Source organism: Liolophura sinensis, chromosome 6, assembly GCF_032854445.1.
Source record: "Liolophura sinensis isolate JHLJ2023 chromosome 6, CUHK_Ljap_v2, whole genome shotgun sequence".
NCBI classification, from domain to species: Eukaryota; Metazoa; Mollusca; class Polyplacophora; order Chitonida; family Chitonidae; genus Liolophura; species Liolophura sinensis.
The window spans coordinates 52030362-52045961 of NC_088300.1; the positions used below are offsets into that span (position 1 = coordinate 52030362).

Genomic DNA, 15600 nt, shown 5'->3' on the forward strand with positions numbered 1-15600 from the left:
AATCGGACTTTCGCCCGTGCAACGATGCATATACACTATACCAATGTAACAATGTAAAATTTGGTAACATGCATGGTATAAAATCCCAGTACTTAATGTTTCATATTTCTGGCCGCCGAAGAAACGTTTCGTTCCATTGCGTTTAGCTACCGTGTGGGAGCTACCACGGTTGGTACCATTGTCTCGGAACGTTGTCAAGTTTTGTGGGAGAAACTATCTTGCGCCCATTTACATGAAGATGCCGCAAGACAGTGAAGCGTGGAGGATTATAGCAGCTAATTTTGACGACAAATGGCAGTTTCCACACTGTCTAGGAGTTCTGGATGGAAAACATGTAGTGATGAAAGCTCCTTGGAATTTAGGTTCACTCTATTTTAATTACAAGGGCACGTTTTCCACTGTTCTTCTGGCAATGGTAGATGCAAACTTGAAGTTTATATCCATAGATGTTGGGGCATATGGGCGTAACAGTGATGGAGGAATTTTTTCCAATTCGAATCTTGGTAAGGCTATAGCTAAAGATGCTCTACATTTCCCAGCCGATGAACCTATATATAATACATGGACATTTCAATAGTCTGTTACACACAAGTTGACAAACTTCACTGTGGAATAATTGATCTTGAGGCGAGATTGCTCCGCAATAACCTGATATTCACGGTTAAAAAGGGGGAAAGGGCGGGAGAAAATTTTAATCAATTTCTTTATGAGGTCTAATCTAAACTTATTGAAGGCAGATATGTATATGTATATATAAAGGAAACGAGTTTTGGCTGGGAAGAAACCATAGAACACACACATAGAACACACACACACACACACACACACACACACACACACACACACACATATATATATATATATATATATATATATATATATATATAGACATCTGCGTTCAATAAGTTTAGAAGGTCTGCAGCAACCTGCGAATTGTCGTGGGTTTACCCCGGACTCTGCCCGGTTTCCTCCCACCATAATGCTTGCCGCCGTCGTATAAGTAAAATATTATTGAATACGGCGTATAACACCAATCAAATAAAAATAAATAAATAAGTTTATAGATTAGACCACAGAAAGACAGAAATTAACCGCCAAATTATTACATTGTTCGTAGGCCTACACCATCCCCGAAATAAAACATTTAAAAAACGCTTGCTGTTCATTTTCCATCTTTCATTTTCATGATTTGAACAAAAACACACTACATTAATAATTCTTTATATAAATATGGTATACCATTATCTGTTCTTCAAACTAAAAATCTGAGAAGACAAATTACACGTTCATTACGGAGGATATTTGAATTGACGGACTTTCCTTAGCTTCACCCGTGGTAAATATTTTTTGTTTCAGTGCCTGATTATAGGAAATACATTGCCTATTTTTATTTATAGCTTAAGTACTTATGTGATCTACATTTGCCATTAACCCTTGAGAATTTAGAGTTTACTCTGGTCAGCACGTTATTCTCACTTCAAAGGGCAGCACGTGGCATACCAAATGTAACCTGGTCAAGTAGGGTCGAGGTCATTTAAAATGTCAAACCGTAGGACATGCTCTCGTTCACTCCATTTCTTCATGTCTGTTATAAACTCTCTTATTGCCTGGTACAACGCCGCCACCTGCCACCAACACTGTACGTGACAGTGCATTGGAATCAATAAGCATGTATTTATCCTTCAGATATTCAGTCAAGGGATTTTAGGGTGAGTTATTTGTAGCACGCATTGTTCTTTATCTTCTAAGATATTCTGAGAAAACACTATGGAATTAGAAAACAACACACATTATCATGCAAACTATTACCGGAACTTTTATCAGTGGCACGCGCAGGTTCACTTGTAGCAATTCTAGCTTTACCTTCCACTAGGCTTTTCTGACAGATGGTTTCAACACTTGTTACACCCGTGCCTGTTTAATTATCTGTTTAATTACACTTAGCATTATGGCGGGAGAAAACCGGGCCCCCCATATATATAAGGCCGAAGACTTATGTTTATAATAAGGTAACCAACAACACATCATCGTGGGATTAAACGGAGTCTAATGAACGGTCGTAATCACCATTCAAAGTCCCATTTTAGAGGGTTTATTTTGTTTGTGTGTGTGTGTGTGTGTGTGTGTGTGTGTTTGTTTTTTGGGGTTTTTGTTGTTGTTGTTTGTTTTGTTTTGGTTTTTCGTGGGGAGGGGGTGGTTCTTTCCTTTTTTCCAGGGGTTTAGGGTTGGTGGTCAGATACATTGTGACCTCGACAAATCTACTCTGTCTGTAAGTAGGCCATTTTGTAGCCAGTGATGAGTTACAGTGCATTTGATAAATCACAATTAATATACATCTGCCTTCAAACTAACCAGCCTCTAAACGCGTGTACATGGTATCGTGCTCTGGAATTATCTCTATGACTTACTTAACGGGAGAGATTCGAGTGTTGATTGTTAAGTGGAAATGTGTCATATTTAGTTGACTGTTGAACCCAATGAAAATGTGTTGTGAACAAATTTTAGTGTTTTGTTTCAATAAAGTATGGTCAAATCTTGATTACTCACCGCAATTTCCCTTTGTCTTTTTATTTTTTTTTTTATTATTTTTTTCTTATTTTGATTTTTTTTTACTTTTAATAATGTGGTGATATACATTATAATGCAAAGGAACTAAATCTCGGGATCCTTGGTCGTCCAACACAATTCTGAGTTTATGAAAGCAAGCCAATATAAAAGTAAATGTCAACAGAATCTACAGCACAGAGAGCAAAGCTGGAGCCGGGACGATAGATTGCCATTCATGTTTGGACAAATAAATAAGTAAATCGTGTACGCTGTAACCCCCCCACCCCCTCCATCTCCTTACAACATACAGGCGAATACCTCTCTGACCAGCAAGTAATCTGCATGCGATGTCTGGTTCCTCTTGTATTCTATTCTGTACTTCTATCATAAACGTGTTATCCATATCAACATCAGAATATGGGATCATTTTCGTTAATACTCATAGTGTACTTGTTAAGGTAGACTTAACGGTTTTGTGACACTGTTAGACATTGTATGGACACATGCATGGGAGGGGGGTGCATGTTGTCTCCGCTAACATGTATTAAGTTAGAGAACGTGCTAATCCGTGGACGTTAACTTTTATTTGATTGCAATATTCTTGAGCATGGCGTAAAACACCAGAGCCTCGGTGAAACTCACGACCATCCGCAGGTTGCTGTCAGGCCCTCCCATGTACGTACCGAAAGGAAGCCAGCATGAACTGAACTCACAGCAACCACATTGGTCAGAGCCTTCTGGGTCATTACGCTAACCACCTCGGACTCGGTGCACAACCCCGCTCTCGCCTCCCCTCCCCCTGTCAACTCTGTGTGAGTTTGGTTATGTACAACTATTTCCTATTTGTTTTTTATTGGATTCATGTTTGTGCTGGTCTTACTAATGAATATTTCATTTATATGAACTTTATGAGCATTAAAGGAGACCCAACAAACCAAATGAACCTATATATATAGGACAGACATCTGAAACAGCATACGACCTTGTCACAAACGAATTGGCGACCACGTTACGGCATGGTGAGAAAGGTGCATATCTGGTACAGATCTCGACTAGGTTTATCTGATGGTCAGCCAGATTACATGTGTCTGGGGCCAATAAATAGGGACCGGACAGAGAATGCTGGGACATACATAAGGCTAACAGAAATAGAGCGATGGCCGAGTACCACGTCGCACAGAAAGTGGAAGCTATAACGGTAGGAAGCAAACTCTGCAGGAGTGAGATTATCCAAGAGTACCAGGAATGGGTGAAAGATGGTAAATACGACCAGGTGAGTTGTTAGAGGCAACAGCAACGAATTTTTAAACAGACCGGTTTGAAGAAATTATTTATTTATTTATTTGATTGGTGTTTTACGCCGTACTCAAGAATATTTTCACTTAGACGACGGTGGCCAGCATCATGGTGGGAGGAAAATGCCCGGGGGAAACCCACGGCCATCCACAGGTTGTTGGCAGACCTTGAAGAAATTAAAACCTGTATTTGCACCTTTGCCTCAGTGCGAACCCTGACAGCGACTGAGTTCCCAAATCTGTAAAGTGTATGTACAATCTGTTGACCAAAGATGGCAGTCATGGACAGATTTTCATGTGGTTACGCTATGGTAACTCAACATATTCCCCATGCAAGCTGATTTTCATCCCATAGCCTTGTCTGAGGAAGGCATAAGGTGATGAACACCAGTTCATGAAGACAGCAGTATTCTTGATGGACTTTTCGAAAATTTTACAGTAGTTTAATAGCTTTAAAAGTAGTACGGATAATGTCTTTTTGCATTCGGAATAGAATACTTAATAATAAGAACGCGGTTGATTGTTTTGCCATGCACGTATGTTACGCACTTATACAGGCGAAATAACTCTGTGTTGCAGGACATGGCCACCCTGGGATTCGCCGGCCCATCTCTGACAGCGGATTACATAGCAACTTACTTCCCAAATAACAAGGATGACGTCTTCATCCTAGACGTGGCAGCAGGGACAGGAAAAGTAGGGATTGAGGTTAGTTCATTTTTATATAGATATTAACAACTAAGTTTACCTAAATAATTTATTTATTTATTTGATTGGTGTTTTACGCCGTAGTCATGAATATTTCACTTATACGACGGCGGCCAGCATTATGGTGGGTGGAACCGGGGCAGAGCCCGGAGGAAACCCACGACCATCCGCAGGTTGCAGGCCGGATTTACCTATATAAAGATCATTACCGAGTTTAATATTTTTTAATTTACCTAACAAAACTCTATATTTCTTTCACATTATCTGATTCTTGTAACGTTGAAAACATAGATTTCATATTGAGTATTTGTGATGTTTGTCTTGAGATGATATAACATTTCGCCCTGTGTAAAGGTTTCGCAATGTTATACTTCAAAAATTCACACATGTCCATAAAATGCAAAAAGTTTTGGCTACGAAGTTATTTGTCAACCTTGAAGATGAACTGCAAATGTGATTTATTTATTTTCAGCTACTGAGGCGTGGTTTCTCCCAAATCGACGCCCTGGATCCGTGTTCGGCCATGCTGAACGCGGCGAAAGAGCGGCAGATTTATAGGGATTATATCAGTGCCGAAGTGAACGGCTCTGAGCTGGATATACCGGATGGTAAGTTTAAAGGACAGACATAAGCACGATGCCCTCCGTAAGCTCTCTTCAAAAAAAATGCCATTAATGTTTTCCATATGGTGAAAATCTTTTCTTTCTTTCCAAAGTTGTGTCAAAGCCTAAATAGACTCGTCATGTGATATATGTCAACCCTATGCACTTAACTCAATGGTTCGTCGTGTGACCTATATCAACCCTATGGTTCTACTCAAATCTTTGTCTTGTATCTGTACAATAATGGATATGTTATTCCAAGCGAAAACTTTTTGATGCAGGTACGTACGATGCTATCACGTGTGTCGGTGGGATAGCGGATGGTCATCTACCGGCTGAGTCTGTCACAGAAATGCTACGCCTGATCAAAAATGGTACGATATCGGGCTTTCGTGAAAAATCCTTAACAGTTTTCAATCAACTTTCATCTGTCTGCTTTCATTTCTTCACGCCACCCATAAAACCACTACATTTTGTTTCAACCAAATTTGTGCCAGCTTCCATGGTAATGGGTAATGGCTACATGGGGAAACATTGCGAATGTTCTTTTTCCTTTCTTATGCGTGCTGTAGGCGCATTCTTGTGTCATGTTTCCCAGTCAATACAAATAACAAACCGACCTGACTGGTTGCTTTCATGACCACCTGTATTTCCTCAGAAAATGTCTTCCCACCCAATCCACTGTACACCTCCAGCAGGTTTCCAGAACCAGCTGAATCTACAAATTCAGAACATTCTTTTTATAAATGAGTACAGACACAGCACTTTGAATTTCGTGCAGACACATCTTAAAACATTTGGAGTATTTGCTGAGCGCCGTTTTCTTTAGTCTCTAGTTATTAAATATCCATTCATGTATTAATATCATGCTATTAGTGTTCATTTTATGGTGTTTAATTATGCCTATGGTATGGATGCTGTACTATTTGTGTTTATTGTATGGTGTTTACATGTACATCGTATGGAGGCTCTACGTCACATTTGTGTTTATTGTACGGTGTTTACGTGTACAGTATTCACGCTCTACGTCACTATTTGTGTTTATTGTGTGGTGTTTTCGTCTACGGTGTGGACGCTCTACGTCACGGCTATCCTTGACCAATCGTAAGAAGCGGTGAATGGGTTGAGTGACGTACGGCGCCCTGATTACACGAGAGAACCTTGTATTTTACAGTAATGTCACAATAACAAGACACCGTGTGCAAGCCATGACGGGGCGACAATCGCGCGATAGTCCAGCGCCCATAACTCAGCAAGGCATAAGTATTACAAACGTGTACAATAGTGGGCAGTATATAGCGATCCACAGTTGGCAGATATATTGGTATATTAATGATATGCAATTATCCGTGTTCATCTTGATGTTTTTTGGTTTGTGTAAGTGCTTTGGGCCATGAAGGCATAAACAATCTGTGCTATATTATGGTGTACAAACACCATATAGACTGGAGATACACAATTCATAAATTGCTTTTTTAAAAGTTGTTGGACTATTCAGATGTGGAAATGTGCTAATATTGTTTGTACATTTACAAAAATGATTACTGCTTACAGAGTGGGCAATTTCGGTGCTCAGAAACACAAATGTTCCACGTGTCTCTCCATGATTTGTGTGGGGTTTACAGCTATTCATGTCTTCAAAATGAAAGGGCTCAATGTCCACTCATTTATGCCTTTAGCTTGAAAGTGTAATTAAAGATATAGTTGTACGGTTTTATTTTCACTATCAACTGAATTGTGTGCATTATTGACCTGCTTATTAAAACTTTATACGTTGTTTGTCCATTATTGCTGTCAAATTTTAAATACAAATATAATTCCTAAGACATGTAAAACTAAACATTCTGGTATAATACTGCATATTTAAATCCTAAAGAGACGCATACAAACTGAACGATTGTGAATTCAATTTAATACTAATATACACTTCAAAATTACCTTAAAATTAGGCGTGTTAAGCGTAACTATAACATATGGATTTACATTTTTCCAATGACTGACTAGTAATAAATCTATAAGTGTCGACGTGTAACACCCTGGAAAACCATTCTTCTTGTAGGTGGTATTATAGTTTTGACTGGTAACGCCGGCGTGTGGAGAGAGCTCCCGGAGTATTCCGTCAAAATGGCGGCAATCATTAAGGGCTTGGAGAAATCTGGAAAACTCTGTGTCATCAAGGAAGAGATATCAGATAATTATCGGTTCAGCATGGAAAAGGCAAGAACACAAGGAATCACGATTGTTATGAAAAAGTTGTGAATATAACCAAAACGCATTTGTTTCACATTTTGCAGTTTTAATTTATCCCAATTCCGTACAACTGCAATTTAAATAATACTCGGTCATATGACGAAACCCAAAGCTTGATTTATTTTAGACTAGAAGCAAAGTGGAAAAATTTTTAAGTTATTCCAGTAGCTTATGTTCATTTTTATGTTTTTAAAAAATAAAGATCTGGTCACTGTTTAAGAATATGCTACTATAGTTGACTCTGTTTATGCGTCCGTGGCTTGACACTCGACTGACCATCACTAAAAGCCTAAACATCGTGTAGGTGAAACCGGTTGGTCAAGCTTATTGCCTTTCAATCGTTAGAACATATGACGCGCAGGTTCAAACCCTGCCTTGGGAAAAGAATTTATCTCACGGTGTCACCGTCCGTAGGCCGTTTGCGCAGTAGGCCTATACCGTTTGTTTAAGGCCATTTGTCTTTCGCTCTGCACAAATCTGTACATCTCACATGAGAAATCTACTCAAAGGCCCATGGTTTACGCCGGGTTTTCCGATGTCCTCCACCCATAAAACTGATCCACATTGTATAAGTTAACATTCCATGAGTATGGGGTTAAGCAACACTCAGATATTAAAAAATATATTCTTACCATGCACTATAACTGTTTGAATCTTAACCTTTTAAACATTTTGTACAAAAGTACAATATCTGCACGGCACACACAGTGCATTCATGTACTCGAATAATACTCAAAGAAAACCACTCAAAGGCTATCTTTTTGTGCCTTATTTTCATTTATGACAGTACAGATGGTTTTCTTTAGATTGTCCCCATTAAAAACCAACTTTAAAAGAGCGTTTTTCGTACTTTAGCTTCAAGAAAATAAACAAAAAACAAATTACACATCTAATGTTAAAAGCTTATGCTAACTGTTTTAACGTAGGGTTATTAACTCAGGCCAGTGTCGAGTATTATGTATAATAGGTTAAGGTATACAATGAATAACTGTCACTGAGAACTAGCCTGTGCGTTCAATGTCCAGTGACCTTAACTTAGAGACATTGCTTAACCATCGTTATCAGAGTAGGACGGCTGCTTCGAAGCCTAGTGACGCGACCAAGAGGTTACTGGTTTTTTGATAACGCAGGCTAAGTACACACAAATTTAAACACATATATACACGTTCTACACCCGACACAATTTCTTATGTAGATATTAATGGAACTGAGGCGTGGGTATCCATGCAGCACACGCACAAGTTTACCATAGCTTTACATATAGGCCGTGGAATTTTCCGATGAGAAAGGAGAAGAGTTTATCTGAGCTAGGCTTGAAATCAGAAATAGTTAATGAACATGTATCCGTTTAAAAAAAATAAAATAAATAAATAAATAAAATAAAAAAATAAATAAAAATAAAATAAAAACAATTGTACTACATGTATATATATATATACACGAATTTTATTAAGACCACAATAAATACACCATATATATATATATATGTGTGTGTGTGTGTGTGTCTGTGTGTGTGCGTGTGTGTCTGTGTATTCTGAGTTTAGAAGAGAACGGTGAAAGTTTTGCCTGGCGCCATCGTCACGCTCAATTATATACAGGGAGCGGCTCGTGGCTGAACTTGCCCTGCAATAGTTAGGCCACTAGGGACGTGGGTTCAATCCATTCGCGGACAGGAATTTTTCCTCTTTCTATTCATCTCGGGCGTTGGTGGCAGAGGCAGTCATTGGTGCTCTTGTGAGTGGCTTTACCGTAGCTGAAGTTTCCATCTATATGACGTATGTCATACGTGAGAATGAATGAATGAATGAATGATCAGTGTTTAACATCACATTGGCAGCATTTCAACCGTATCCTGGCGACACGCGTCGTTAAGTTTGTCATTAGTTCGTCAATAGTTGGTTTACATCGGGTTTCCTTCTACCACAGAACTGTTTGTTTACCGAAACGAAGTACTGTGACATGGGCATATATATCTGGGCTATGAAAACGTTAGCTGTGCGAAACAAAATGTCAGAACTGAAGAAAGTTCATCAGAACAACGCCATATACGCGAAATGCAGCTATCGCAACGAGCCTCAGCTGCAACGTAAGCCTAGGCTTTTCAGTTGGATATTAAGTACCATTACAAGACTGTGGCACTGTTGTTATAAATGTTATAGATGGGAAACACGAGGCCTCTGACGATCCGGTAGACCACGTGCCAATATACTAGAACATAGGACCTTCTCATACGATACTGGATCAAATACAGCTTTGCTAAAATCAAGACATTGCTGAAATATGTCTCATAATAGAGTAAACATGAAACTTAATAACAAGGTTATTGACTTAGAAATAAGCGATATTACATCAAATATTAATTGTCAACATCAACTTAATCGAATTATCCACTTTTGTGAAATTTTTATCTCATCTTAATGTGGCCTTTTTTGGTCTTTGGTTTAATTTGAGCTCTTTAATTCACGGATATGAAGAATTGACTGCATGTGACCCTGATCTCTTGCCTTAAAGAATAACTTCACAGAGTTGCTTCAGTGACGAGTCGCTCTTACTACTTGGCGTCTTTTAGGAAAACTTTTGCCCGAAACGGCATAAAGGAAGTTGACAGATTTGATAGTGTCAGTGTGATAATGTGCACAACCCTCTCATACTCTGATATTAGATACATTTGACTAGCGCCCAGTGAAATATGGCTGTACCAGAATGAGATTCCTTGCCCACACGACTCCCCCTGCCCATATGACTTACCCACACGATTTAAACTGCATCGAACATTTGTGGAATGTAAGCGGTGAATGGATGTTGGGTGAACATTCCTCAAAACAAGCCGTTCAGAATCTGGTTGCCACCCTGGGACGAGCATGCTAAGCAGTTCTGCATTCTCATGGAGGGCACACCAGATATAAAGCCATGCTGACCTTGACCATCACAATTATTCGCTTATTCGATCGTTTACGCGCCATTCCGTTTTTCTCTTATACGATGACGGTCATTTTCATGAGTACGTGGGGTGAAGGACCGACCTTTAGCATGTTATTTACGATCTTTTCCACATATTGGTGGAAGACAAGCTGTTTTCATGCATAGTAGACCGTGCAAACGATCAAACGAACGTAAAAATTCCGTGCACGGCAGGATTTTGAATCCATACTTTGTGAATTTTATGGATCCTTTACAATTAACTTTGCTGTGTCTATCACTTTGGACTTAGGTCAACGACGACAATGCGTGTCAATTTTAAACACTCGCTCTATCACCTTGGACTTAGGTCAATGACGACAAGGCGTGTCAATTTAAAACACTCGCTTGCAGTCGTCCGTTGATTAATTAGATTATATTTATTGTACACTGCTGGACTATATACACGCAACTCAAAGTTAACAAAGCAGTCTAACTGGACATCGTCACTGACACCAACATGCACCATGCTTTGCTCTTGGTACATGCAAGCCTGAACATAAACGACCTTCAATATGTTTTTAATCATTGAGAGTCATGAAACAGGTGGAATCTGATTAGATACGGTTTTAATCGGAAAGGTCAATGACAACATTAAATGTCTAACTATGGGTTGTACTCAAAGTAAGGCCAAACATTTTAACATCAGGCAAGTTTAATGTTTCATTTTTCTGTAATCCCTTAACCTCTCTGTATTTATATGCTGAATTGATTTCACAGCACATAGGCTTAGTACTTAGTTGAACATACCCTTAAGTTGCATACGAGAGCATATCGGTATGTTCTTAATGTAAATCACGTTCTCGTTTCAGACAACATGTACTGGCTGTTACGGCAACTACATTTCCTCTGGTAAGTGCTTTAAAACACATGAAAAAGATAAAGGAAAATGTTAAAGGTTGACTAATTCCTTAATAAATTGTGCACTCAAAAAAAGCCTACATCAATAAACTTATTTAGTGATTTATTTTTATTTGCTTGGTGTTTTACACCGCATATCTCACTTATACGACGGCAGCCAGCATTATGGTGGGATGAAACTGGGCAGAACCCGGAGGAAACCCACGACCGTACGTAGGAAGGTCTGTCAGCAGCCTGCGGATGGTCAGGAGGAAGACAGCATGAGCTGGACTTGAACTCACAGCGACCGCATTGGTGAGAGGCTTTTGGGTCATTACACTGCGCTAGTGCGCCAACCAACTGAGCCACGGAGGCCCTTGTTAAATTTAACAAAAAGTCGCTTGTCTGAGAGATGCTAGAATGTTAATGCAGTAGATTATTCTGTCAAATATTCTATTCATTCAACACAAGGACTCTAAAGTAAAAGGATCATATGTAGAATATGACACAGACTCTCTGTTAAAAATTAAGATTATTTTTTTTTTTAAGTGTAATGCCGGCTGTCGTCGTATAAGTCAAATATTCTTGAGTACGTCGTAAAACTCCAGTCAAATAAGTAAATAAATAAATATCCTCGCACAGCTGTTTAACAGATATAAAGCAAGGGCGAGAAGGACTTGAGTGAGGTACCCCATGCCTTGCTCTACGCAACAAAGTACAGAATCCAGCGAGCTGTGCTACTTCGCTGAGTGTGTGTGTGGGGGGGTGGGTGGGAGGGGCAAATCTGTCTTACGCTCGTAGACTATATCTGTATTTCCCTATATTAAAGCCAGCAGTGAATCAGTGAATACCCCTGTCCTCTTCGCCCATGCGAACAAGGCAAGCAGTCATGCAGAAATCCATCTAGGGAAAGCGGAATAGGTGAGCAGTGAGCTGGCGTGCCTTCAAGAAGAGGTAGCCCAGAATGGATCGCTCTCGCTCTGTCCTGCACCGCAGCGGTCAGTGACCTAGATCGAGCCCGGGCTGCACGTCGTGTGAGTCGGGTCTCGTAGACGGCACAGGCGGACGAACATTAACAGATTTCTGCGGAGGTGAAGTGGTGGTTCTACGGCGTGTTGGATAAATTCACTATGGCCAAATCTACCTCCGTGTACGACAGAGGAGAGACATGGAGTCACAAAGAAACGTTGGCCCTGATAGAGGTGTGGGGAGAGGAGGCGATGCAGCACAGACTTATGGTTTCAAATAGGAACATGGACGTGTTTGAGGAGATAGCCGCCGCGGTGCGCCTGAGGACGGGCTGTGAAAGGACGGCCTCGCAGTGCCGCAGCAGTCAAGCGGATCAAGTCGGACTACTCCAGAACCTTAAAGCAAAGCAGCGACGGAACGAAGCCTGTGAAAAAGTTTGCATTCTTTGACGAGCTGGACAGAATACTCAGAGCACGGCAGTCCATGGTCAGCGACCAATGTAATGTTGTACTGTCATCCAGTCAGGAGATACCAGATGAGCTGGCTAACGAGGAGAATGGTAAGTTATAGCGATACAGGCCTTTAATATAGTATATTAAATATATACGCACTAGACCTTGCATACTTATGACACTATTTCACTAACAACTTTTTTCTTAATTTTTTAATAACACTGTTGTTTAATAAAGTATTAAGGAACTTTTCATTTATAGGCCTAGATATGAGGTCGGTTTTATGAATGGAGTAAACCGGAGTGCCCGGAGTGAACCGGAGTAAACCGGAGCCCCCGAAGTAAACCGGTGCGTTCGGAGTAAACCAACGGCCCCAGTTTGGAAAGTTAGCATGACAACCTCTGACACCTGTGCTAACAGTGCCACGTTTCAGTCCTTAGTCTTCAGTCATAAGATTTACCTAATGGTCACACATTACCGGTAAAATCCTGTCTCTCGTCAGTTTTCATCAGTTAGGGTTTGATTCTAAAAGTTGCTGTACATGATTTAAGTGTAGCAAATTACACATCCGCTAGCACCATGGCTTAAGCTGAATTAGGCGGCAACAAATATCCATGCAGTGATGTTCAACTCATTTTACTTACAGACGTCACTCCATGGTCTAGAATTACCTAAAAGGGTTGCGTTGATTTCGCATGAAATAAACAAATAGAAAAAAAAAACAATGAAAAGGGACGCCTTGGGGATATCCGCCACATGGCCGACAGTGTTGACATTGTGATATGTTAAATCCCAATCAAACAAGATTAGTCTGCGTTTTAAGTCCACCAAACATTTTTTTTTTTTAAATTTTTCCAGACTACCCAACCTGTAGCCGAGGCGTCTCCATGGCCTCGTGGTTAGCTTGCTATAGCGCATCACAGTATAATAAGACCTAACAGCGTAGAGAGTAGAACCAGAGCAGCGACGACAGTGGAATAAGTGACAAATGATCACACCTAACCGATGACTAACCCAGGGCCTTCTCACAAATGCGATCGCTGTGAGTTCAAGTCCAGCTCCTTCTGGCTTCCGCAAATGTATGAGGTATTCTTGAGTATAAAGTAAACTTCAGCCAAATAAATAAATAAATCAAAATATAGACTAGGCTGATGCTCTTAGAGAGTAATTGTACGTATTAATTTTGTTTGAGAGTGAAGTAAACAAAAGCTTAAGATCAATGATGAAACTGCCCCGTATGATCAGTAAAGTAACGGTAGGCAATGTAAATTTTTAATGAATCTACAAACAAAATTAAGAATCTAGATTGCCTATTTTTCTTGTTTGTGAATACCTTTGTGAAAATAGGCTGTAGACTGTGTGAGTGGGTTCGCTTGCACTGCCTTAGAGGAGTGCGTTGAGGAACAATTGTATACTAGTACAGCCTAAAAGTTTAAAAGTCGCACCTGGTAGAGTTTTCAGTGACCTTCCAAAGATGGGCGGTTTTCTGCATGTGAGCACTCCGGTTTTTCGCCCACCCGTGAAACTGACCACCATTTCTTTATTATATAGCGTTAAATCAAAGTTCAGACATTTGTTCCGTAATATAAACACATTAATGAGATATTATCATTAGAATAACATTATAGTGCAGGTTAACTTGAGACAAATAGAAAACTTTAAATAAAATTAGCCCTTACCCTAATCTCAACCCCTAGTCGAATTCTGGAGAATAAGAAAAGTAGAACGCATGTTGTTCTTTGTCTTTAACGTTATCTCATGCAGCGGCTTTGATTGATCTGGAGTATACCAATATAATCTGCATGTGACAAATAGCCAGGTGCCTTGTATGAATATATTTAACTTACGTTTTGTGTTTTGTAGAGTACTTGTCCTCAAGTGAGAGCACTACGCAGGAGCAGCCTTTTGACACTGCGGATACTGCGTACCCACTGGTTGTGTTCAAGGTAGAGAACCCCGAGCTAGATGAAACTGGGTGGAATCAGGGTAACCAGGAATCTCTGGAACCTGCCGATCCACAAGATAAAAAGGAAAGCAAGGTCACAAAACGATCACTGGATAATCTGTACGATTCTGTCCACCGACTGGAAGAGATGATGATAAAACGAGCGAGACATGAGGAAGATGTAGAGCGTATGCAAAAGAGGCAAGACCAGAAGTGCCTCCAACAGCTGAGCGAGGTATTGGAACGGCAGAAACTTCAGCAGGGCGAGATGACCTCCATGCTGAAGCAGTTGGTGGACATAGACGGTGTATCACGCACAAACAAGGATGGCGGGGACGTAAAAACTACATGTAGCGAGCAATCGGCCTTGTTGACTGTGACTCAAAACATGGTGGATGTTGTCACCAAGTTGACTGCGTCTTGGGAAAAGCTCGCTGACCAGCAGGAAAGAGGGGAATCTCTGAGGAGAGAAAGAGAAGATCGGAGGTACAACTTGCTCAAAGAGACTCTGGAACAGCAACGACGCGACGAGAAAGACATGTTTTACAAAGTCATGGATATGCAAATGAAAATGTTTCAGATGTTTTGCTCAAGTCTGCAGTCCAGTTCATCCACAAATACGCCTTCCGTTCCGATGGCGTCGGGCTTACCACAAGCTTTCTCTACCGGATTGTGACAGGGTCGTCATCATGTATCTATATAGCCTACATCACAGAAAACACTGGGGTACTTGTTGATGTTTTAATACTGTGTAAATTACAAAAATTAGACTAAATTACAAATTCGTGTTATTTTTTTTCCACAGAAAATTACACTAAAGACCTATAGAACATTAGTATTAGTACAATGGTATAACATACTTATTTATTGTTGACTAATGTTCTCAATATAACCGACAGCATAGAGAGTAAAAGTAGAGCAGTGATGACAGTGTGATATTTGACAAATCGCCATACATATTGTTGGTGAATTTAGCCAGAGGTAAATTTACCTCAGTTTCGGATTTATTCTTGTAGTTCAGGTATGTGCCTAAA

At 40.1% G+C, this 15600-nt stretch overlaps 2 protein-coding genes across 2 annotated transcripts; both read left to right on the forward strand.

Moving 5' to 3' along the window:
* Positions 1–3694: 3694 nt before the first annotated feature.
* Positions 3695–7411, forward strand: LOC135467331 (methyltransferase-like protein 27). The gene is made up of 5 exons (XM_064745101.1): positions 3695–3820; positions 4422–4550; positions 5023–5158; positions 5434–5526; positions 7212–7411. Exons 1-5 carry the CDS (start codon positions 3704–3706, stop codon positions 7409–7411), a joined length of 675 nt encoding a protein of 224 aa, XP_064601171.1. The 5' UTR covers positions 3695–3703.
* A 4935-nt stretch (positions 7412–12346) lies between these two features.
* On the forward strand, positions 12347–15543 carry LOC135469240 (uncharacterized). Its single transcript, XM_064747837.1, has 2 exons — positions 12347–12728; positions 14485–15543. The coding sequence occupies exons 1-2, from the start codon at positions 12653–12655 to the stop codon at positions 15240–15242; spliced, it is 834 nt and encodes a 277-aa protein (XP_064603907.1). The 5' UTR covers positions 12347–12652; the 3' UTR covers positions 15243–15543.
* The last annotated feature ends 57 nt before the right edge of the window (positions 15544–15600 follow it).